Source organism: Nipponia nippon, unplaced genomic scaffold (assembly GCF_047370975.1).
Source record: "Nipponia nippon isolate SJK-2023a ecotype South Korea unplaced genomic scaffold, ASM4737097v1 scaffold_14, whole genome shotgun sequence".
NCBI lineage: Eukaryota > Metazoa > Chordata > Aves > Pelecaniformes > Threskiornithidae > Nipponia > Nipponia nippon.
Window position 1 is genome coordinate 5,542,319 of NW_028262330.1, and position 25,150 is coordinate 5,567,468.

Consider the following 25,150-nt stretch of genomic DNA (forward strand, 5'->3'; position numbering starts at 1 on the left):
CGCAGCCCCAAACCTGCCCAGCCTGCGGTGCCCCCCCACCCTGGGCGGCCCTCCTGGACGGGCTGGCACTGCGCACCGCCGACATCTTGAGGCCGCGCACGGCAGGGGAAGGGAAGGGCCGGGCGAACCGGGAACCTTCACCCGGGCGATCCCCGCCCGCTCGGAGGAAGGCGGCTGTTTTAAGCCCTGCGGCTCCCGGGGGAAGGCTCCGGGATCGCCCGGCCCGCGGTAGGCCGGGGACAGGCCGCGCTGTAACCATGGTAACCGCGGCTGGACCGCGGCGGCCCGGCTTGTCCCACGCGGCGGCCCGTAGCGCGGTGCATTGTGGGCCGGGGGAAGATGGCCGCCTCCTTGATGTGGTGGTGAGAGGAGTCGGGCTCTCCGGCGCCGCGGGACGAGTCTCCCCTTTTCCTCCCGCCCGCTCCCGGTCCGCAGCTCGCCGATCCGCTCTCGGCCCGCCGGTGTGCGAGGGAGCTGGGAGCCGCGATGGGCCGGGCGCGGCTCCCGCCGCAGAGAGTGCAGGGCCCGCGGGGCTAGAGGCGCGAGTGGAGGCCCGGGGCCCGGTCCCCGCCGGCACCTCGGCCCTCCGCGGGGCCGGGAGGCGCCGCCTTCCTCGGAGCCCGGTCGGGGCTGCTGTCTGCGGGCGGCGGAGGAGGAGGAGAGTCGCCAGGTGGAAGGCGCTGCTTCCCCCGGGCTCGTCCTTACCTGCACACCTGGGAAAGGAGCCTCCCTCTGCCCTTGCCCCGTCCTCCCCCCCGCCAGCCCGCCTCCGCGCTTCCACCCGCCGGAGGGATCCCTCGTCCCCCGCTGCGTGCTGGGCCGGAGATTGCTGCTCACTTGTTGCCTGGCACTTCCCCTCTGATGGAGTCTGAGATGCTGCAGTCGCCTCTTCTGGGGCTTGGGGAGGAGGATGAGTCTGACCTGACTGACTGGAACTTGCCTCTGGCCTTCATGAAGAAAAGGCATTGTGAGAAGATCGAAGGCTCCAAGTCTTTGGCTCAGAGCTGGAGGATGAAGGACCGGGTAATGCTCAAGGGCAGGATGGGTTTTGGAGGAGGAGTGGGGGGGACAGGTGGTGAAAAGGGAGGAGTAAGTGCTCAGAGGGCTGCTGCACTTCAAGCAGGAGTCTGTGTTCAGCTGGGTATTTGATCCTATAGTCTAACTTGCCTTTAGTTTGTGTGCCTGTCATATGGTATTACGGGAAGCAAACATGCAGATGGGGCAAAAGTACTAATTCCAAGCTAATGGTAATACACTCTTTGAGTAGCTCCCTCATTTAAGCTTTCTAAATGAAATTTGGGTACTTGGTGTGTTTCAGGAAAGACAATAAAACTAATGAGGTCTTAAAGAGCTCCCTGGATCAGCAGGTTAATGAAGCAAGCACAAGGTGCAATAAACGTAGTCATTACAATTGTCTAGTGGTGAAGATGCAGGGAAGCTTTGTGGTTTTGAAGTTTGCCACCAGCATGTTATGTGGAATATAAAATTAAGACATTAATTTGTGGGGAAACTGAGATTATGTGATTTTGGAGGCAGAAAATAGTTATTAGATGAAGCACTTACTGTATTAAAGCAAGGTGCTTCTCTTTTCTTTGGATCTATTTTGCATATTAAACTGATAAAGCCAAGTGTGTCAAAGAAAGATCCCTGCCAGAGTGTCTTGAATCCTGTGTTGCATCTGTGTCCCAACTTAAATATTTAAGTTAAAAGCGAATAAACAAAGCACCTAAGAAATGCCATGGATAATCAGCTCCCCTCATTCTATTCTTGGAATCTGCTTTGGGTTACGGGATTCCTTAGGTCTCAAAGTTATTTTTCCCATAACTTTGTGTTTATGAATATGTATGAGGTTTTTTTCATGACAAAATTTCTGTTATGTTTATGATCCCTCTTGTAATACTATAGAACAACTTGGGAACTGGTGTTGAAACTCCATCCTGTAATTTCTTTCCAGAGGCATTATGACCAGGCATGCGGATGCTATACGTGAGCCTAAATGTTCCTAGAGGGGTGTTCACCTAAATGGTTATCGTTCTCAGAAGTTCTGGGAAGGCTCTGGCTGAACCAGAATCATTTGACTGAATAGAATTGTGTACTGAAAATTTGACTTGGCAGATCATTAATGGATTGAATTGAGGGGTTTTTTTGGATATAATTTTAAATGAGCCACAGAACACAAAGTTTTGTGGTATGTCGTCTTTAAAGGATTTTGGCAAAGAAGAGATTTTTCTCTAGTAGACTGTGGAGGTGTGATGAGCTTGCTTGTCTATTTTAGTGATCCCTCTGCTTTCCTGTGAAGCTTCCTGCTCACTTATTTCCTAATCTGCAAAGTTGTCTTTTTCTAAATTGGGAATGACATTGACTTGATCAAGATAATCAATAGGTTGTACAGCATAAGCATGAGTAAAGTGGTAGTAATCAGCTGTCTTCTCCGTATTTGTTGTTAAATGTTTCATATGCATGTTCCAGCCGAAGAGAATCATTTCAATGAAGGGGTGAGAGCAGTGGTTACAGTGATCATCGCAGCCCAGCGTCTACCATCCTTACTCCTATGGAGTGGCAGTTTCTTCTTCTGAGTCTTCTGTGCTGTGAATGGTGTGCTTATCATGACATAGTGTGCTACTCGCTGTGAATGAGCTTAGCGAAATCAGGCCCTGAATCATTCTCCAAGATATTGAGTCTTATTTTTATAGATGAGGAAAATAAGAGCAAATCTGACATTTTCTGTTTAGTCTTTCTGTTTTCACTGTCAGCTTGAATCAAATAACTTTTCTTTATATCAGGGTCAGTGATGCTGCTCATGTGTCATTTGTATCTGGACAGCTTTATCAGGTATTGTTTGGACAAACTTGCCGTTGTGTATAATTACTTTTTGCTTAAGAACAGATTCATAGGAATACATAGAAAGCACATAAAGACACCTGAGAGAGGAAGAGAAGCTGGTTTAGGAATGCTCATTACTTTTAAATCTTAACAGTTATTTTTCATGTCTTGTATTTTATTCAACTTTTTAGCTATCATTGGATGTCTCCTTAGCATTTGATGCGATACAGCAAACTTATCAGAACTTCAAATGGTGAAGGAAGGGGTCTGAAGATGCGGTGTTTAGATTTCTGTATGGAAAATGACGTTTGTTAAATATTTTCCCCAAGCTAACTCAAGTTAGGTTAATCCTGCAAAATAGTTCATAAAGTCACGTAATCTGGTTTGACGTTGTGTTACGCGAACGGAAGGTAGAAGACTAGCTTGCTAGTTGATGCTGCTGGTGTTTTCACGTAGACCAACTGAAAATGGCAGTTTGAGTGTAACGGGTTTGTCCAGCAAATCAAGTGCCTTAATAAAAATGCAGGAACTTGAGATTTGTGGGGGGTTTATTATGAAGCATTTTGGAATAATAGTGTGAGGGAAGATAGGCAGTAATCTGTCAGCCTTTACTGTCAGGAAGTATACTGACCTTTTGTTGATTTTTTCTTTTTTTTTTTTTTTTTTTTCCTTTTTCTGATTTCACTTAACTGTTTTGTTATATGCTCTCTGGCATTATAAATGAATTATTTCTCTCATCTTGTTGTTTAAGCTGTCTTCAGAAAGTTTCCTCTCTTTCTTTTCTCTTGCTTTAGAGCATTATTCCCCAGCGATCAGAATTTTGTGTTGCAGCCATGCTTGTTTTAGTCAGCATTCAAGGCCTCTGATGTCTCTCTACAGCTGCTAGTCTAATTAAAAGCAACATGTAGTCGCTTCCCTCCGGTCTCAATCTGACTGCGGGTCTATCGCATTCCCCAATTTACTTTACCTTCTTTTTCTTGTCTCTTGCCTCCTTTTTCCACAAGCCAGGTCTGACTGACTTCAGATGTGCTCTTGTCTTGGAGATGCTATTGAAGAGATTTTCTTGAGGGCTGGAGGGGATATACCTCTTGGTGTGAGTGGAGAGTGTGGAAAGCATTCCATTTTTTTGAATTTGATAAATTACCTTGTCAAAGCTTAGGATGGGAACCATTATCTGTGTTTAAACACACCAGCGTATCTCTAAATCAAGAAATTCTCAAAGGTTAATTAAAACAAGTCTCTATTTGCCTGAGTTGCAGGTAAATCTGTGGCATTTTTTCCCTGTGAATCATGAAAAAACACAAGCAGTGGCAGATGTTGCCCTTATTCATCATCTTCAGTAGTCCTAGGGAGTGATCCTAGCTTTACTATAGTTGGAGGAAATGACTCACTAAGATTTGGGCATGGAGTGACTCTTTTTTTTCATCTTGCTTCGTTGCTCTAAAACCCCCAGAGTTTATATGAACTTGAAGGTTCTTTAGAAGGCAGGACTCTAATAAGAGGAAAGAATCAAATAAGAAAAGTAACGAGTGGTAAATCTAGGTAAAATAAGTGAACGTTCACTTGCCGCCCCCCCCCTTTCATCCAGAAGGACTGCTCTGAAAACATTTAATCCTTCGTCTCCTGCTTTTGTGGACTACGTATGCCATCAAAGTGACACTGCTTTGATCTATTATTTATTTAAAGAATATTTTTAACACAAGAGGGTTGGAATTATGCTTTGTGTATTGAATTAAATCTCACAGCCTCAGTAGCAACCAAATCATGAAACTTAATTTAAATAAAAAGATTTAAAATACACCAGGTTTTACTGACAAGTTGCTACTAAATTCAGAATATTTAAATTAAGATTGCTGTACTTATATTGATTTCTACAATAAGCAGAGAGCAACAAAGGTGGTTGTAATAGTTTAACTTTTTTTTCCTGCTGCCTCATAACTTGCTAGGTGAGAATTAAATCCTGTTTTTATGAGAAGAGGAATACACAATTAGGTGTCTATGGAAATGCAGATTAAAGCAGGACCACATACAAATGTGCTTAATTCAGATGAGCAGAGTTTACCTGCTTGCACGGTGAATGTTTCATGTGTCGAAGGAAATTAATGAAGGATAATAGCGTTGGAAGTTTGCGTGCGTCACTTCAGGTTGAAATAGTTGTTTCAATCTAAGGAAGCTTTCCAGGCACTCTTGTAACGGACGTGGCTTGGCTGCTGCTTGCTCTTAGAGCGCTGGAGGCTCATCGCCCCCCTCTCTTCTCATCTAGTTTAGTGTGTTTGTTGTGAGCTGAAATAAGGCAGCAGGAATCTGGCGGGGGGAGAGGGTGGGAGTTTGTGTTTTGGCAGCAGCCTTCACTTTAGTTTGACTTATTCCGTCTTAAATGTTTGTTTTCTGTTTGCTTGTGCATGATCACAGACTATCAACTATGTTCATGTTTAGGAAACTCGTAACCCAGTAAATAGTCTGGGATCTAACCCAAATGATACGTAGTTTCCGTTCTTCCCCTGGTATGAAAATAAACTCTTAGGAAGACTAGCTTGGAGCACTTTGCTTTGATGCTATGGTGTGGCCCTGAGAAATGGTAATGGTGTGAATCTCTCTCTCTTCTAGGTCAGTGGTTGAAATCCATTTTAGGTCAATAGTTGCTAAAAGTGGCAATTGCTGTCCAGTGAGGTGTGTGAATTGAGTGGTAGCATTGAGAGGGCACCTGCTGGGTTACAAATGTCTTTAAAAAGAAAACAAAAAAGCCTAGCTTCTCTCCAAACTTACCCCCCTGCTCTAAGTAATGAGCACCGTCATCTAAGTTATAGATTTATATCTTCTCTTACCTAGAACAAAGATAATTTTGAATTAGGATGGTTGTGTATTGATTGGATAGAGGTGGAAAGCTTGCGCTCTCTCTACCACTATCTACAAATGTTTTTATGTCTAAGCTGAGAGACGACTTTGATTAACAGCTCTGAAGAGTACAGCTAGTCACATATTTTGAAAGAAAAAGATCTTACCTTTGTACACCAGTAGGAAACACCGAAGTCTTCAACTCAAGTCAATCTCTGTCATCCTATGAATTTTCTCACTTCAGCTGAGATCTATGGGATGTAAAATGAATCTTATTTGGTAGTTACTGGCAGTGCCATCCGTACTTCCCGTGAACGCTCTACTTAATCTCTTCCAATACCACAGCTATTGTGTCTACTTTAATCAAACCATGCTAATGATAGGATGATGATGTGGTAATTTAGTATTTTGCTATGGAGGGCATTAGGCTTTAACTTCTGTTGTATACTTGATTAGCTTTGGTGGAGCATTAGGATAACTCCATTAGTTTATGTAATTTCTTATACTGAGCATATCCAGGATTTGATTTTTCATAATATTGTTGTGAGGACTTTTTGCAAGATAATAAGTATTTTTATGATGGTTGAGCACAGGGAGTAAATGCACATTTGTGAATTTGCACATTTGTGAATTTCTGCTTTTGCCAGTTAGACGGGAAAGAAAATAGTTTTTGTAAATCTAAAATTTTAATGGCTTAATATACAGAAATGTCCAGGAGTCTTATTCCCTTAAATAGCTCCCTGAGAGTGCTTCATTGTAATTGCATTTGCAATATGAGTAATAAGTGATAGAAGTGCAGCGTAATGTGTGGGAAAGGAGCTGACAACATTATCACGTGCAAAGATAATTTTAGAGTGGGGAGAGATTTCACCGTTAGCAATTGGAATGACAGAAAATAATTATATCTGTGTTTCTCCATTCAAAAAAATGCAAAGAGAGAATAGATATTATATATAATGGGCTTCATTTTTTTGTCGTGGAGACTAGGGCAGTCTTGGAGGCTGGTGTTGCTGCGCTACTAAGCATATGGTATTTGGAGAGGAGTTAGGCAATTATTGCTACTTAAAATCAATATATATGTTGTAGTGGCTAATTACCCTCCTGCCCCCCCCCCCAGCACGTTTGTAGCAATTTGAAAGGCCTGTGAATAGCAGGCAATGAAAACAATATACACCTTGAAAGATGTGCGTAAGTGCTGGACTGTTATTGCAAACCGCATACTTTAATTAAAAAATATTTATCATTGTATGAGGCTTTTCCTCTAATTTCTCAAGTGTGGCAAATGTTAATAAACATTGGTAGAACCCTACTGCAGTGGTAAATTGCCAGATGGTAGCGAGCTGCTTCGCATGAAGCTCTTGTGGAGAAAGCTGTGAAACATCTGTTCTGCTGACAACTACCACTTCTTTATTTTGGCATTGTGTATGTTTTGATAGTTGAGAGACTGAAGGTTATGTGAGCGTTTTGGAAATGTTTTGTTAATGCTTCTCTGGCTCTTGCATTTCTTGTCTCTGCCTTTGTGTAGATAGAGAAATTCAAGGGCACCAGGCTTCCTCGGAGTTTCATTTTTGTTTGTCTCCAGGGGTTATGTAGGTTTTCAGGGAAGTTTTGGGGGTTTGGTTGTGTTTTTCTCTCTGAAATGTTGTTTTAATTGGCTTGCTGCTGTGCTGATCTTCTACCCTTGAACGTTTCCAAAGGTGACTGTTAGCATAGCATGGCCATGGATAACTGAGGGAGGCTATTGATTGTTCTCTGTGTCTCATAGCTTTAACTGGCGTTTCCAAGTACATTTGATAAACTCAAGATGTTTGTCTTGCTCTTCTATTCTTCTGTGTACTTCAGATAAATTATCTAATGAAACGCTTAACAAAACCAGATTCCTGATAATGGCATTCTTTAATACAAAGCTGTGATGTGGGATACAATAGGTGGCAGATGGCCTGAGGGCCTGAAGAGTTCCTTTTTACCTTTTTGTCTTAGCGCTTCTACCAGTGACAACCCCACCAGTATTTTTACTTCTGTACTTGTATTTGTTTGTTTGTTTTTGCTGTGTTGTGGCAGGGTGATCTACAGCCAGAGTAGCTTTTGTTGGGTAGGGGATGAGAGCGGCACTGTAATTAGTGCTGTGCTCTGCAGAACGGTGCCTCAGAGGTGTGTAAAATAGTCTATGGTAAAAGCGATGATGTGAGTCACTCCGTCCCTCTCTGTCCAGCCTGCCGTCTGGATGGAGCTCTGCCTTCGTGGCTGTCCCTCTGCTTGACTTCCCCATAGTCTGCCAAAGCCTCAAGGGGCACGGTCTACAGCATGGTTTGCTCTGAGAAGCCTGATAGTCTTCCCTCAGTGATTCCTCTGCTCTCTCCCATTCTTCCACGGCACATTAGCAGTAAGAAATTTAAAGCCCCTGAAGCAATCAGGTTAGGCAGAGGGACAATGTTCTGTACCATATGGCTCTCAAATACAACCAAACATCTTCAGCTGAAGCGTCAGGAACATAAAAATGAAATTATGGACTTGATCTTGTCCTTATCATTTTCTCCTACTTGCTCCTGTAAGCTCAGGAAACTTCCTATTTTAAAAAGTTATTTTAATTTAGTGGAGCTGGCTGTAGCTCGGGGACGCCACTTAAAGGGGACAGCGTGACTCCTGATCAAATGTATGTTGTATAGAATGTAGTATTGACTTGTTAAAGATCTAAAAATGTCTTCCAGGAATAATTTGAAATACTAGTTCGTAAGGAAGATCTGAAGATGAGGAAGTAAGTCAATGCATAGGAAGATGGACACCTTTTTAAAGATGGTGCTAGACAGGAGTGGGAACGTGGTGGAATGATGAAAAGAAGCCTGTGCAGAATGCAAAGCAGATAGGCAGTTGTGCTGAGGTGAGAAGGAGAGCCATTGTCGCAGATCAAATGAGGAATAACATCTAGGAAATGCCTCTTGTTGATTCTTTTTGCATATTGTATAAAGAAAGCAAAGATCATAGAAGTAAAATATTTGCTTACTATTATTTTTCATTATTTATAAGAAATGATTGGCAGGGACAAGAAAACACCATTTTGGTCATATGCATCTAAGCAGTGGTTTCAAGGCAATATTTTGATGCTTTGCTATGGCAGAGTGAGTCAGCCTACTTGACTTTGGAGGTTTTAATCTTAAGAGCAGTTCTGTCATGCACCATTACCTTTGATCTCCAAGGGCACCTTCAGAAGCTGAGGTCGCCGGGCCATAGCATGTCAGTTGATATTATTCCCTGTCAGAGGAGATGCACACTGTTCTCGGAGCAAGTAAATAGAAAGTGTATATGTTTATCTTGGGTATTGATTGATAGTAGTAATTAATCTACAAGTGTAAGCAGTGTTTGTAAAGTAAATAGTGAAGCCAGCAGTTAAAAGTCTGTTTTATGAGGCGCTGTGTTAGCATTACTGACTGCTCTTGAACTTTGTGTAGTAGCTGCATTCACTGGGTAAACGAACATGTTGGACATAATAAACCTCTGAAGAAAATTCATAGTATTATTGCAGAATACAGAGGTTAGAGAAGGAAAACAAACACTGACGAGGAGTTGATCTAGGAATCTAGTGTATGCTGTCACAGCAAGAACCGACCTTTTGGGCTACAGATGGCTGAAGACTACCTGCAGAGGTGTTGAATTATTAATGTTAACTTGAAGTATTTCTTTGCATTCTACTATTTGTATTGCTGTGGAGAAGCACACTGAGATTATTTTTTTTTTCATAACAATTTATTTCTCTTAAACTTTGTATAAAAAAAACTTCCTTGAAAGTGAAAGCTCTTCCTTTTTAGATGTTTTACCTTGCAAATGTTACAAGTGAGCTGAAGAGGACTGGCACATCTCTCTTCTTTTGGTATTTGACCTGCTAAAGGCAAGATAGGTTAAAAAAGAAAAACACTTGATTCTCAATCATCTCCTGCAGTGTGGTGCGAAATGAGTGTGGAAGGGTACCAAATTAGAGCTTGATGGTGTGAGTGGCTGCTCAAAGGGCAATGTGCAAACGGACGCCGCTCCTGCGGCAAGGATCTGTGTTCGTTCTGCCTGTTCGCCGGGTAGAGATAAGCCACGTACACGTGGGATACATTCTGAGTCACTCCCTTCAGAAACTTTTCTTTGTTTTCGTGTGCACTTGTGTGATCAAGTGGACCAGGAGGGTCAAGGTTTTGTCTGCCTGTTCAAAATTTTCAGCCTTTTCACCAGCTGATTTGCAAACTGGCATTCCTCAGTGGTGCGTTTTGTGCCTAAGCCCTGGAAATGATACCTGTGCTGTTGGAGAGCAGCCGGACAAAGTGTTGCTACTTGCCTCCTCTTAGCCGGGAGCCTGAAATGGGAAGTTGCGAGAGAGTTCAGGATGCCCATCTCCCCCCGTGGCTGATCTGCCATGGGTCCTGTCGCCCCCAGAAGAACCCCACTCCAGTTAAGCATGCGGCTTGCTCCAAGAGGCCACCTTGCTGTGAGAAAGCCTGCCGGGCGTGGGTGCGATGTATAAAAGCTTGGGAAAGAGAAAACATGGTTTTCTGGGTGTTGCAGAATGAGCTGTAACTGAAACTCCAAAGGGAGAACAATGTTTCATGTTGCTAAATATTGCTGTGACTGCCCAGTGTTTAGACAACTCCTTGTTGAGGTATTTAACGGCATGTCTCTAGAACAGTTAACATTTTAGAGTTATCTGTGGAACACCTAGCTGGTTTTGCCTTTTGGTTGAGAGGCTTGTACTAAATCTGTGTAAATGTCTATAGAGAAAAACGTCCAAAAAAAGTCTTTAGGAAGGGCATGAATTTACTGAATGAGCAGGCAGAATTGAGCCTGCTAGCCAGTGAGGATTCCCAAATGAGGCGGGTACGAGGATTTCTCAGTCTGGAAATCTGTCCCAGTATTTGTATTTAATGCTGATAAGTTCACCCTCAGCTCTGTAAAATAATGTAGCAGCATATATTTTTATGTCTAATGCTGACCTAATCTTGTGTTTGTATTAACTCACAGAAGCAATTTTAACTTATTGGCATAAAACCAGGCAGGTTATAACGGTTGAGTGTTCATCTGTGTAATGTTTAAACAGAAATTTTTCAGCTTGAAAATTGCAGTGTAGAAATAAAATATTTATGGGTTTTCAAATGTCCATTCAGAAATGTTAGGTGAAGGTCTTACCACAAAATGCAAAATTTCTCGTAAATTGGTTGACTGACTTGTTCTTAGTATTACTTGAACCAGAGGATAAAACAGTTATATGACTCTCTTCTTAGTTGCTAACCCTGCTCTTACTTAGCCTATAACAAAACTTAAGCGACTGATGAAGTGGTGCGTCTCAGTTAGTCTGGACTGGAATTACTTTCAGGTATGCTACAATAGGATAAGTTGGGCTCCCTGTGATGATAGAATTTCAGGTTTTCAATCAAAACCATTCACATGAAGATAATGTAATGCTTTTTTTTTTGTAGCTGAAAATAACTGCAGAAATCACAGTAATTTTGGTTTGAGATACCTACTGGTAATGTTACTGTCTCATCTGCAAATCTGTTTTGTCTCAAAACGAAGCAAGAGGTGAATTAAAAATATTTTACAAGTTCTCTATCTTTAGTATAATTTGTAAATTTTAATGTCAAATGCTTAAATAAGCATCTTTTCTTCTGAATAGACACAGAACTACCTCTGTTCACTTACTCCCATTTCTGATGGATTTAGGGTTTGAATTCAATACTGTTACTTCTCAGGAAGAGCTTTTTGACCAAGTGGATTTTGCCATTTAAGTATTGCAGGTTGTGACCCAGAGTTATTAAATCATTTTAAATTGGCTGCAATAGTGTTGTGAATTGTATCCAGTTTTTTTTTTTTCTCCATACAAATTACACTATATAGGAAGAGTCCACAGTAAGAGCTTCTATGGTTTTGAACTTGAGCCTTTGCTGAGAAAGCATTTTGGATATTGGTTTTCCTAGAAGCTTGCCAAATATTCTTAAGCTTCATTTTTTAACTCTAACAAAAATCCATTGAAATGTATTCTGGTGGATATATTCTTGAAATGTAGAAAAGAAAATTTCCACTGTCTTAATGACAGATGAGAATGTCCTAGTACTTCTTGTATTAAGAAGCTTTAAATATGCTATGAAGTTTCTGGTAGCATGTTCCAAAAGAGTTTAGAAATGTGAAAAGCATTATTTGGTTTCTTGGCCTCAGGTTTTCTTTTGATCTGTAATGATTCAACATCATAGATGGATGTCGAGTAGGAGTCAGAGGGGAGTATGAGCAAGTTGTAATTCTTACTGAAGATGTGCTCTTTATTAGCAGAACAAATAGTCGTGAAGTATAATACTTTACGTCCTTTGTGGGGAGGTAGGCAGAGGGGAAATAACCCCATTTGTTTCTGGGATCAGTTAGACTGTTACTTTTCATTACCAGTTTGCTGTCTGATTTCAAGGAGAAATGCTTATTTAAAACACAGAACTTGGGAATAGAAAATAAATGTCAGCCTGTTCAGCATAAGTCACAGATCAGACATTACTAGTGAAATATTGAAAAATAAGTCAGTATTAGACCGCAAATGGGAAACAATAAATAAATGAGACAGAAAAGATTGTTTGGCAGGATAGTTTCTCTTGAAAGAATGATTTGTATGGTTTCACTTCTAATAAGTTATTTTGTCCTGCAGTTTTCTTGTTTCCTTCTGGGTTTTTAGTGCCTGTTTGCTAGCGTGTGATTACTTCTAGGGGTGTTTGTGCCGTTCAGCCCCCTGCAGCACCATGTTTTTTCCAAGGCTGTGTGAGCTGGCGGTGGATGTACCATACTGAAAAGGTGTCCTTGTGTGCAGGTTAAACCTCAGTCAATGCAAGTAGTTCTGGAATGGTCAGATGTTTTGTGGTTGTGTGTGTGTGTGGGGGGGGGGTTTATTATGTTTTTTTTTTTTTCTCCCAGGTCGTACTGCTGAGCACTAACAGTCTCAACAAATGTGCATAGTTGGTACATAACACTTCCATGCTGCTTGGAATAGTAAAGAGTTACCTATTTAAGGTCTGTTCTTAAATGTGATTCACTTCTTATCTTTGCCTGGTGCGCAGGTGAGTCAAGCCAAATGTCTCAACAGGAACTGTGTGCCTCTGTTTTAAGCATATTCGATGGGTTTTGGGAAATGGAAGGCAGGAAAAGATGACACTGAATAATAATCTTGAAAGGTGTTGCTTTCCAAATGAAATTCTTTCCTTAGCTTTTGTTATCTTCTCAAAAGGAATAGAAAGGTTTCAAATTGCATGTTGTAATAAGTATTTATTGCAATATCGAAGTAACATGATGTTTTCATTGGTGCAATAGTCAATACTGCACATGAAATAGGTGAGCAGGAAGAAAGCCAGGTGCTCTTGCTGAGGAAAAATAAGGCACTGAAGTATTGGGTGCCAGGCATCTGTTTTACTGGGTAGAAAGCATTTAAAAATCTGTCCCTTAGGTTTTAAGACTAAGGGGAACTATTTTCATCCATTCCTGCTTACGTACGGCAGCCTGCATTGTGTGTGAGCTCATCTGTTCACAGAGCCCAGTAATGGATCTCCTGGTAACTGAAGGTGCAGGGAGCTTCCAGGTCGTCTCTGATCACCTTTAAAAATCAGCCCATTTTTTATAACATACAAATTTTCTACTGGATGAATTGAAAAATTGTGGAACTATTCTTCCTTCTACTACTGCTGGGTGTTATTTTGTTACCTTGAAAATCATAGAATCATTTAAGTTGGAAAAGACCCTTAAGGTCAAATCCAACCATAAGCCCAGCACTGCCAAGCCCACCACTAAACCACGTCCCTAAGCACCACATCTACACGTCTTTTAAATACCTCCAGGTATTTGGATGTTGAAGTAACTTTTTTTAACTGGGTGCACTTCTTGTGGACAATGTCATGTGTGTCTGTTACATTTGTAGACATATTGGGGTTTTGTTGCAGCTGCTGTAGGGTGGTTTTTATTGGAGTTGTTCTTGTAGTGAACCACCAGTGAGACCTTTGTGCTGGGTTCTGGAAAACCAGGGCGACAGTTGCCCTGCATCCAGATGAAAGTATTTTCTAAACAAAGCAAAAAACGAGAGGGAAGGGTGAGATGTGTGTGAGCAACGTGAAAAGTGTTGACAATTGCTGGTACAATTTATTTTTGAGGGTAGCAGTTTGGTGTTAAAATAAGTGAGGGGAAGAGAGGGATGAAAGCAAAAGATAAGAGAAGCAGATAGAGGGGGAGGAGGATGGAAAAGACTTCCAGGGGGAGCGGAATGAATCGGGTTGGTTGTCAGCATGGACATCTGCTCTCCACTGGGAGCCCCTGGGTTTGGCTGCAGGCATCCGAGTCTTGGTGGTGTTGCCTCAGGGCTACCTGACCGCTCTCGGCTTTGGAGGACCTGGCTGCGTCTTGCAGCTGATCCTCATTTTGCCAGTAACTGTACTTTTTCTATGTATTATTCTTAATTTTGATAAAGTACTCTTAGCGCACATGGACTTAGTGCTAAACTTCAGCTGTGGACCTTTTCACCTGATCGATGTGTGCTCCTTTGGGAGCCCGTGTGGAATGCCAGGGAGGGAATCCCCGTTCAGCTTCTTGTTTTCATCTGTATTCTGGAAAGTGCTGCTTCCTCCTTGTTAACTTATGGGGATGAGTAACTCCTACGTGATTGCAGGGTTTTGTTAGCAAGAACATACTTTGGCATGAAGCCATTAACAGGATTTCTTGCTAATTTTTTATTCCGGATTCCCCATCGTAGACATGGGAGTGAGCGGACGCTGCAGAATTTCTGTCCTGATGTAGAACCTGTCCTCCGTTCTTGGTGTGAATAGTGTGAATAGGGGTGAATGTGGTGTGAATGGTGTGAATAGGGGGAGGCAAGTGATGATTTGTCCTAAAATAACATCCAGGATAACTAACATGTAAAGAAAACAAAACAAAAAAAACCTAGCCTAAATGTTTTGTTATGGTTTGGTTGGTCACTTGGGAGTTCTTCCCTTGTAATGCTTTTAGTTTTAATATTAGAGAGGACATACTATATTCTAATATCGATCAGGAACCCTGAATAGCATATTCTCATGTTTTAATAATGTATTTCAGTTGGACAGTGACTAATTTGAGTAGCAGAAGTCCAGTGCTATCCATTTCCATGCTCTATAAAAGAAGAATGGGCTCTGGAAATAATAATAAAAATAGTAATGTAAAATCTAAGTACTGTTCTACTTAAAAAAATGAAAAATGTAATCAGTCATGCCTTGCTTAAAATAGTCCATGTTAAAGAGCAGATAACAAAGGTTTGTTGAAACCCTTCAAAAGTTATAGTAGTGGTAAAATTTCAACACAAGTGAAAATTGATTTCATTTCTACACTAAGTAAGCATTTTACTGTCTGTCTTTGCAGATGAAGACTGTTAGTGTTGCCTTAGTTTTGTGCCTAAATGTTGGTGTGGACCCTCCTGATGTGGTGAAAACAACTCCCTGTGCCCGTCTGGAGTGTTGGATCGGTAAGTCTTGAGAACTTCCAAGCTCCCGTTAACTGTATTAGTCTTATAAATACTGAGTTACAGCATATATGATAAACTCAAAGTTGTGTGTTTCCTGGACTTAAAACTAGGGTGAACAAAAGGAAATCTGGCATCTGATTTCACTCTGTCTTTATGAGTTAATTAAGTGTCCAGCAGTAACTGCTGCCGTGGGTCATCTCTCCTGCTTTATTCTAAAATGAGACAGCATGAGGGAAAAAAAGCTGTTAATTAGCTATTTAGCTTTCTTTTAATTGTTGTAGATTTATAAATATCTAAGGAAATCTCTGAGCAGTAACAACTTTGGAGTACTGTGATCTGCAAAGGTTTAAAATTACCCTGCAACATACAATCTGTAAAACGCATGGACTTTACTGCATGGTGAGGTGACTGCTGTGGGGCTATTTTAATTGGGATCATGAATTCAGAAGACTTGGAATTATTCCCAAGGATGTCTTGCCAGCAGTTCCAACACATGAGCTTGCTACTTTGATGCAGTGTTGGACTAAATTCCTATTTTTTTTTGTTAAGAAATGAAAAGTTCCCTTGGTTTTGGAGATCAAGGCTGATTATAAAGATGAGACAAATCTGAAGTAATATTAGAAGGAAATATCTTGTGTAAGAAAGCTTTCTAAAAGAGAAATTTGTTTTTTTTTTATCTAGGAATTAAAAATGTTCAGTCTTCAGCAAGTAACATGCAGAGCACTGTACTCCTAAACTCTGGGGTTTAGGATAGGCTGCGGAAGCAAATTAATCATTGCACAAATGGAATTTCTTTAAAAACTTTCAGAACATCTTGTTTCTAACCTTGCCTTACCTGCTTTATGAATCATAGCATCTCATTTTTTTAACCTAAAAATGCTGATGACTTTAAAGCAGTAGAAAAGCCATGAGCATGCACTAATGAATACATCTATTCCGTGGAGAGAACAGCTCTCATTTCTCATTGATACACGAGTAGAGAGCAAAGAGAATGAGGAGCATTGCAGATTTATTAAAATAAAGTTATTAGTGATTATCATCAACAAAGAGAATTTTGAATGCAGTTTTTAAATTAAATTTTTAGTGCGTATATATACACAAGTACTCATTTCCGTTTCTAGCTAACTTTAAATTTCTGAAAAAGGTAATTGCAAAAATATCCGCTGTATTTTCTTCTACACAACAGTCTCAAGAGAAGCTAATGGTGTGTTTTGTGGAAACATGATGCCTTTGCCAGATGTGCAAGAAAGTGTGGAAATCATTTTGGTGCAATTGCTGCTGTTTACAACTGAGCTGAGATCACCAGCTTGTGAACTCTGGCAACAAACGGCCATGGCAGTCTCAGACAAAAGCCTGTTGCAGTTCTCACCGTACCTTCCAGATGCACCCTTAGGACATCTGAAGCGTTTTGGTTTTCTCCAGAATTAAGCCTTAGCTGACATCTGTGTCGGTGTCAACCTGGCACCGTTCAAGGCACGGACAGCTTCATGCCGTGATTATATCGAAGGTACCCTGGCCTACCTATCTGCAGGCCTTCGCTAGCCTTATCTATACACTCAACAAGGGAGGCTGAAAGCTCACGTAATGCCTGTGGTGGCATGAGCTATATTTAGGAAAATAATTTGTATCCGTTGTTTGGCTCTTGGAATGGCACCAGTGTACTTTATTTTTGTATAAAGAGTATTGTTAATAATGCTGATTACTCTGAAGGCACTCCAGAGTCCACGAACTACATTCCTCTGCTGTCAAAGTGCATGTGGAGTATTTTTAATTTCTTTTTCTGAAGTTCAGTTTGGTCCTTTTGAAGGACTCAAAAAAAAAAAAAATCTGATGTGTTTATGCTATTTTTTTGTTTCCTTTTTTTAATTTGAGCAGTAGCTAATGGCATATTAACTAACAAAAGATGTTATGAGACAGTGTGAACACTTTGGGGGAATTACTGTTCAATGTCTGAAGGGTATCTGCTCAAAGCTCGCCTTAAACAGCAAGGGGACTATTGCAGTTCAGAGCAGCGAAGTCTGCTGCAGTATACAGAGAGGTTTCTAAAAGGTACGTCAGCGAGTGTGGAAACCGCAGGGTCCGGAGCGGGGAGCGGGTGCTCGGGCCGTCCTGGAGACGGCTCTGGCGAGGCTTCTGGAACAAGACCCGCAGCTGAGCCAAAGAAAGTAGGCAGGCTTCTGGACGGCTGAGCGGACAGTTTACTACTGCTCGTGTTTGTTTTGGAAAAATGTAAATGGTATACTCCCATTGCCTTAAATCTTTCTACAAAAGTGTACTAAAAGTTAAATAAGCTCCCAGCTTTTATTCATTTAAGAAAAATCCCTCTTAAAATCCTGCCTTTCGTCCTACTTTATTATATTTTTTTTCTAACGGTACGAGGTAGAATATTGTAAAGATTAAAAAAAAATAACGTCATTGATTTGGTTAAATGCTTTTAAAATAATTTATATTAAATTGCAAAATATTAGCTTCTAGTTTTTTTGAAACTTGTTAATAGTGTCAATTATACGGCCATGTTTTTTTGAATAATGCACGTAAGCTGAAATTGTATTGGTATGTGTGGATGGTGGTAATTAGTGATAAAATTAACTTAAAAATTACAAATGACACAATCTCTGAAGCAGTACACAATGGAAGTAAATGAAGCAGGATTTTGCATTCATCAAGAAACAAATGTATATCATCAAATATTTAACCAATTTAAATTTTTGTCATTATTTACTATAGAAACCTTTTTTCAATATGAAAAGAAACAAACGTTATGCCTCTCCTGTTTTTCAAAACAAAACTGTATTTATTGCCTTAGCAAGAGAGTCTTTAATGGTTTTTAATTTGTACTTGAGTGAAGAATTTGGGGATAATTTTTGTGTATTGCACCCAAGTAAATTCCATGGAGAATGTAATGTTTATGAATTTGAAATTGAATGCATGAAAGGAACCTGCATTAAAACATCATTAAACGATTTTTCTTGCAAGCAGAACACTGGAGAGTGCAAGTGCAGAAAGCTTTTGGCTTCTTTCTTCTGCAGAGGGGGGTGGTGTTCAAGCTTTGTAGACTTTGGTCTTCCAGGTTGTAGATCTGGATTTTACAGAAACGTAATGTGGAGTAGCTAAAGGTTTAAATGCACATCGAATTGGAAATAATTTCTGCTTCTTGTCAAGCTGAGTGGTTCAGTTGTGGTCAAAAATACTTATTTGTATTGTATTTCCTAGATCCTCTGTCAATGGGTCCTCAGAAAGCTCTGGAAACCATTGGTGCAAATTTACAGAAGCAGTATGAAAACTGGCAGCCAAGAGTAAGTATTCCTTGGGCTTCCCCTCTGCAGCTATAGATGTGATACTCCTTCATGATAACATTCAGCGTAGACAGAAAGCAAAGATATGTGTCCATTACGTGGTCTTGTAGCGTTTGTTGCTTCCTTCATCCATCAGTGTGAATAAATTCTTGCAAGCTGTCAAACTTCATGTCTTTCTAGCTGATGCCCCTCTTGGCTAGCGCTTTCTTTGATCGTGTCTGGGGTATTTGTTTAAAGCACTAAGTCCTACCGTGTTTTTTTTTTGTTGTTGTTGTTTTTATTTATAGTCCTCTGACTTTATTGTATTTTTGAGATGTTCTGAAGTTTTTCATTCTGAGTTTATAGTTTGTTCTGTTGTAAAAATGTGTTTGGCCTCAGCTCATTCAAAACTACGTGTCGCAGCACTCATCAGTACTGTTTTTATCCTTTGGAACAGATGAATGTTGTACAGTTAGTAGCTGAGGAAGGCTTTTGGTTTTGTTGAAAAACATAATTTCAGAGCTTTGGTAACTTCTAATTCTAACTTAAGTATAATGTGTGTATACATTTTTGAAAATGAATGTTTTGGATAGTAGTAACACAAAGCAGGAGTTAAAGAAACATGCAAGCAACTGGCTATTTATTTCCTGTTTTGTAACATCTCACTCTTACACATTGGGGAAGTGTTTTGCTTCTGAGTATTTCAATGTTTGTCCATAGTTTCACGTGTCTCAGTAAATAAACTCCAGAAAGATCTGAAGAATGAAATTGGAAGTCTGCAGTGTTTTCCAAATAGATACAAAACCCAAACCAGAATCATCTTCACTGTTCATGTTCCCCAGTACGTTCACGTCCTTATCTGTATGCTCTAGGCAGGTTGGGTCAAAATATTCCTCTTCGAAGTACCTGGACTATTGACTACTAAATCATAAATTTATCATTATAAAGCATGTAATGTGTAACCCAAACAGAAATAGTAACTTCACTGAATGAACCTACCTGTAGATTTGCTTTTCCCCCCCCCCCCCCCCCTTATGATGTGGCATGCATACTAACTCGGTCTGCATTTTTTAAGGAGACATTGTTTCTTCTCCTCCTTTTAGACTGAAGTAATAATAATGTGTGTTTTTGTCAGCACCAGGACTATATTTTCTGTTTCTAACATTGCTCGGTACCTTATTTAATGTATAAATAATCTACTGAGTGTCTCTGTCATGTCTGTTGGTATATAAAGAGTATGGTCTGCAATTGGAAAAGTTACTGGTACTTTCTTGTCCGCTGTATAGGACAACTGGTTGAGAAGGCCTTTGTGTTAGCAGTGCCCTTAGGTATTTGCCATCAGTCCTTCTATTGAAACTGTGATGGGTTACATTCATTTACTTGTTTCTTTATAATTTATAAAATCAATAAAGATAGATTGCCGCTGCTGCTGCTTTGTTCGGGTCTGGAACCTAGAAGCTCTGAACGTCCCTGTTCCTACAGGGAGCCAGAGAACTTGGGGGTTTTGTTCTTTTTCCCCCCAAGTCTTCCATTCCTTCATGAAGGACTAATACCTTCAGAAAAAGGACGAGTGGCTGTGAGATTATCTTTGCAGTAGTAAATATAAACTTTTATTTTGCCAGACACTGCTGAGAATATTTTCCGCCAAAAAAAGGGTTGTTGGCATGTGTGTTGTTAAAGGCTGCCGGTGAAGTAGTTTGTTGTATGCATTCCAAGTCCCTTCTCTACTTTCTAATTCAAACTTGATGGAAGTAATATTATATTCAGAGCAATTCGAATGTAAATACAGTTCGTGCCGGTTCTTTACCTCTTGCCTTTGTGCGATACCTCCCTGCTCCCTTATTCAGGGTTGACTGACTAGAACTGAGTTTATCATTCAGTAAAAGCTGACTGTATTACTTGAGGAGACTTACTGGTTTTAGTGGTGAAATGTTTACATTACAAAATCTGTGGATAATTGTGGGTATGCTTTTTTGTAAGTATATTTATATAAGAAGGACTTGTCTCGAAGCATACATGGTATATATTTAAGACAAGAGAATGTACTTTTGCATTTTTCCTCTTGGTACATTGACAAATTTTTTTTAAATCTCTCTCTAGCAGCCCAAGAATTTGGCAGAAAATTCAAATAGTGTCTGAAATCAAACAGGAGAGTAAAACATCTTGATGTAAAGGTGAAAACAACCCTTTTTCTCTGCTCTTTAACAACGGAGTCCACATTACTGAGGAATGAGGGACAGGCATCTAGCAGCAGCAGGAACCCTGTGTGGGCTGACCTCACGCTGCCTTGTAGAGTTTGCACAAAACATGAGGCAATTACTGAGCTCAGATGTTTGTGTGCAAGGTGCCTGGTTCTTAACAGTAAATCACAGCCCTTTGAAACATTGCAAAGCTAAACACGTACCGTTTTATTGCACTCTACAGGGCTCTTGAGTTTTCTGCAGTAATAAAGAGAAGTTGATGTGCCATCTGCAATAAAACAATAGGAACATTATTGAATTTCCTAGACCCTTCATATAAATACTAATACATCTAGTTTTGTCTGTTTCTCAATGTTTTGGAATGGTTGAAGAATTGATGGAAGGAAGACAATTTGGGGGAAACTAGGCAGTCTGAAAAAAAGACCAAATCATTAAAATCTTCTGAAATAGGCAATATTACCGGGCCGTCAGTGTTAGTCCTTACACTGGGAAATGCCTGTCCTCAGCATCTTACTGTGAATGCACAAATGGAGCTAACTACTGGTAAATGGGTCACGTCAGTAATAACCGCTGCGTGAGAAGTCCCGTGGCATCGCTACTAGTGTAGTCCTTGTCTGCTTATAATTTGTAGGATGTTGTTCAAGTACACGCCCGTTTTTGTTAAATACAAACAGCTTAGGTGAAAAAAACCTTAAAAGGGTAAAAGCATGAAAATTCTTTGTTCCTGCAAGCTCCCAGGCTGCACAGCTGATGCATATTTCCTTCCAGGTCTTATTGAGCCCCTTTCTAAATAATTTATCAGTTTGCCATCGCTTGAGATATTTCTTCTGATTAAATTTAAGACTTTGCTTTATTGTTGTGTAGCTACATAAATTTGTGTGTTGCGGGAGTAAAAAACACTTCAGCCATTGTTTCATCTGCAAAATACTGCAGTTAAACAATATTCAGTCATTTCACTGCAGTTCTCAAATGAAAATTTTACTGGGGGAAGAGTGTAGCAGATGACAAAGCTGTAGGCTTTATTTGTCTTTATAAAGGATTTTCTGAACAAGTAAGAGTTCTTGCAATTCAGTGCAAAGATAATTTAGGTGCTAGTGAAAAAGTGGAAAGAAAAAAAAAAAGACAGCTCTTCTCTAATATTGCCATGGGTCATGGGTTTTGAGTTTCACTGGGCATGGAAGGGGTTAAACCTGAGGGTAATCTGGAAAGCAGGCTCAATTACAAGGGATAAAAGGCGTTGCTTAAGCAGCTGAGAATGAAAGGAGAAAAAGGTAGTGAAAGTAAAGAGCACAGGATCCCATGATGCCCAGGCTGACTGGAGGGGGGGGAGCCTTCCCTGTGACTGCTCTTCTGGAATTTGGGGGAATCTGCAGCCTGATGGATTAGGGAATGGCTGGTGGAGCTGAGCAAAACTGGGGCTCACCGCTTACAGGACCTGGATTAAAGAGTTTGTCAGGCAGTGTCAGGAGAACACCATGAAAAAGGAGAGCCTTTAGCTGAGACAGCACGTTATATCACTTTAATTGCCCCAAATAAAATACTATTGGAGATTCTTCGCATGCTCTGTATTTAAAATATTTAGATAAGAAATCAATCACATTGAAATGGTATTTCTCTGCTTCTGATCTTTATTTATTACCCTCTGCCAAATGCTGCCTGCGTTAGGTGCAATGTTGTAGTAACTGACCAGCAAGAGCACTCGTTGGCTTGCGCCGGCAGTAAGTAGCAAATCTTTTCCCTGTTGTTTGGATGCAAATTTAGTTTTCTTGGCACCATTGCATGTTATGCCATTCAAAAATGGCAGGAACGTTCCTTAGTTGAAAAGTCAACAGACTTTGTTTGAAAATAGGAATAATAGACTGCAAATTCTGAGTGTTGCTGCAGTGAGATGGTTTATGGAGATGCAGTAGCTGGTGAGGATTTTTCTGAGCAGAAGTTACTGTTCCTTAAGTCTCAGTTTACATCCATTTAGCAGCAGAGCCTGGGACTTGGGTTCTGTAACATTCTGCAGAGCTGGAGCAGAGGGATTAGTGGAGAGGAAGAAGGTGCTACTTGGCTTTCCACTGCTCCTCTGCACAGAACGCTGTTCCTTTTCTTGCGGACCGGTTTGAGAGAGCATGGTTTTCTGCATCCTCTTGGCTGGAGTTCTCTGAACTGGGCTACAGTACCTAAAAAGCACCAGTTATGAAATGATCACTGTGTGCAGTATTGTACAGAATGCTACGAGATGAGGTTGATCTGTGATAGCTGGCTTCGTTCTTAGAAGGGTGCCAGACTTTTTTTTTTTTTTTTCTCTCCCCCTTTCTCGTAATGGACATCTCATTACTTGGCTTCCAGCCTTCCCTAGACAATAAAATTTCCTTCGTTTCCATTCCTGTGCATATGCCTTTGAGAACGGGGCTATGTAGCCAAAGGCAGAACCATAGGTTGAATGATGCACGGTTTACATAATTCAAGATCTGGCATGAAGTAGTCTGGAGCATATGCTTATTAAATTTGCATGAAATTGTAGAATTGTTTTTTTTTTTTTTGTTGGCTATGGCTTTTGACCAGTTTCTTTCTTTAACTCTAAACTGACCAGAAAATTCACAGGACTTTTTCTTCCTTTCTCTCATCTTGCTCAATAATTTTGTCGCTTCTGTTGTGGTTTCTACTAGTCCAAATGAATCCCAATGGCACTCCTATACCAGGTGCTTTTTGCAATACTGTTCTTTATTCTCTGACAGAAACTTTCCCAGTCCTGCCACTGGAAGGTCCAAAACTGCTGTTCGTAACTCTTTCTGGGTAGAGGTGAGGTTAAGAAAGCTGTCCCAGAGACACTTACATTCCTTCATTGCTCATGAAGTGCATTCTTAACGCTGGAGGAGCGGGACCTTGTCTCCGTGAAAATTAATGTTTAAAGTTTTTAAAGATCTTCCTTTTGCTGAGAGTTTTTGCCATGTGGTCTTTGCACAGCTAGCTGTGAGACCACTGAAAAACAGATGTTTGTCTCTCCCTTGGGTGTGGTTTGGTAAGGCTTCTTTTTTTTCTTTTAAATTGTACTCTTGCAGCGCACAGGAGCCCTGGCCATGGAGAGGGCTTTGGTTGGGCCGGGTGCTGTACAGATGAAATGGAAACCTCTGCTGCACAGCTCGCAGGCTGAAATAAGAACAAACGGGAGAGTACAAAGAGACAGTAAAACTACAGCAGTCAATGTGGTAGGGTCTTAGCGTAACAGAAGCCCGACTCTAAACGTGCTGGTAGATGTTACAGTGTGATACAATATAGAAATAAGAAGCAAGGGGTTATAGGGGAGTTTTGAAAGTGCAATCGCCAGGTAGAAGAGAAGATACTGAGGGAAATAGGTTTGGAACAGACCGGAGTATAGGGTTTTAAGTAAATTTGGTTTCCATGGGAGATGACTGAAAGAAATGAGGTTTGGAAGGTGCAAAGAGGAGGAGCAATGGTAGAGCTGGAGGAGAGGCTATCTGGAGAGTAATTACAAACTGCATTCTTTGAGCTGAAGCAATATGTAATTGGCACGTTCATGAGATCTGTCAAAGAACCTCGACAGCCTTGCTGCCAAGCAAAGCCGAGGGCTGAGGTGGAATTGTTATCCTTTTAAGCTGGACTGTTACAGCAAATAAAGCTTTAGTTATGGTACACAAAAGTTGAGGACCGTGGATGGGTTAGAAGAAAAGGAAAGTTGTATTCTCCGCTATATTTAAGGTAGACTTTGGTTTGACGTCTTATTTTGATGTGTACGGAGGTTTCAGGGGAGGGGGGAAAGAGCTCCGGAGAGCCTTGTAGCAATTTGAAGATTTGTTGTCCATTGAAGCCAGTTGCAGTGGCACAACGTTCAAGTGTCTGTGTCTTTAAACGAGCCATCTCGCCGCTGAAGGGAGCGGGCGTTGGGCCCTCGTCTTCGAGAGGTTTGGAAATGAGCCAGTGAAGGTGCAGAGGTGCAAAGCGCTCTGAGCTGTTCTGAGCCCCTACAACACTGTTTCAGTGGGATCTTGCTTTTGTACAGAGACCTTTACTTCAAGTTGAAGGTCAATTCTTCTATGGAATTGGGATTTTTTTACGTCCTCTGGTAGGTAACTTAATGGAGTGTGAGAGGTTTGTGCCCCCCTGTAAGATTTAACCACAGCAAGGTCTGTAATTTGTCATCTGTGCAACATCTACTTCCCCCCTTGCCCTCCTGGCCTTTCAGGCCAGTAGCTCTGGGGCTTCTGTACCTCCCCTTGTGGTAACCAACACCAGCAAAGCCAAAAAGCTTTAAACACTGCATCCCAAAGAATTTTTTTTTCCCCTTACACTCACTTGCCTAAAGAAAAGAAAGTCAATTACAGCCTTGAATTTTCTAATTCAAGTGCTACATTGTTGTCTCCCTTTTTCTTCTCTCTCCTTCCTCCTTTTTGGCTAAGGTGGTTGTCTTCACTATTTTGATTGTCTAATGGAATTAGCTGTGAGTATTTCATTATAGCTCCACCTGAATGGACATCATGGGGGTGAAGGAGAACTATGAGCTATGAACGGGGATGAAAATAGGG

The 25,150-nt window shown here is 40.8% G+C and overlaps 1 protein-coding gene across 5 annotated transcripts in view; it reads left to right on the top strand.

The window, feature by feature from the left end:
* Positions 1-301: 301 nt before the first annotated feature.
* The window catches only part of RPTOR (regulatory associated protein of MTOR complex 1), a 160,169-nt gene continuing 135,320 nt past the window's right edge, over positions 302-25,150 (top strand). For 2 of the 5 annotated variants that reach the window (XM_087750829.1, XM_087750827.1), the window contains exons 1-3: positions 302-1,023; positions 15,040-15,142; positions 18,356-18,438. In XM_087750829.1, the coding sequence (XP_087606955.1) occupies positions 862-1,023; positions 15,040-15,142; positions 18,356-18,438 (348 nt within the window). In that variant the 5' untranslated portion in view covers positions 302-861. Of the gene's footprint in view, positions 1,024-15,039; positions 15,143-16,328; positions 16,650-18,355; positions 18,439-25,150 lie in introns of all 5 variants that reach the window. The other 3 variants (XM_087750825.1, XM_087750826.1, XM_087750828.1) reach the window with 2 other exon arrangements.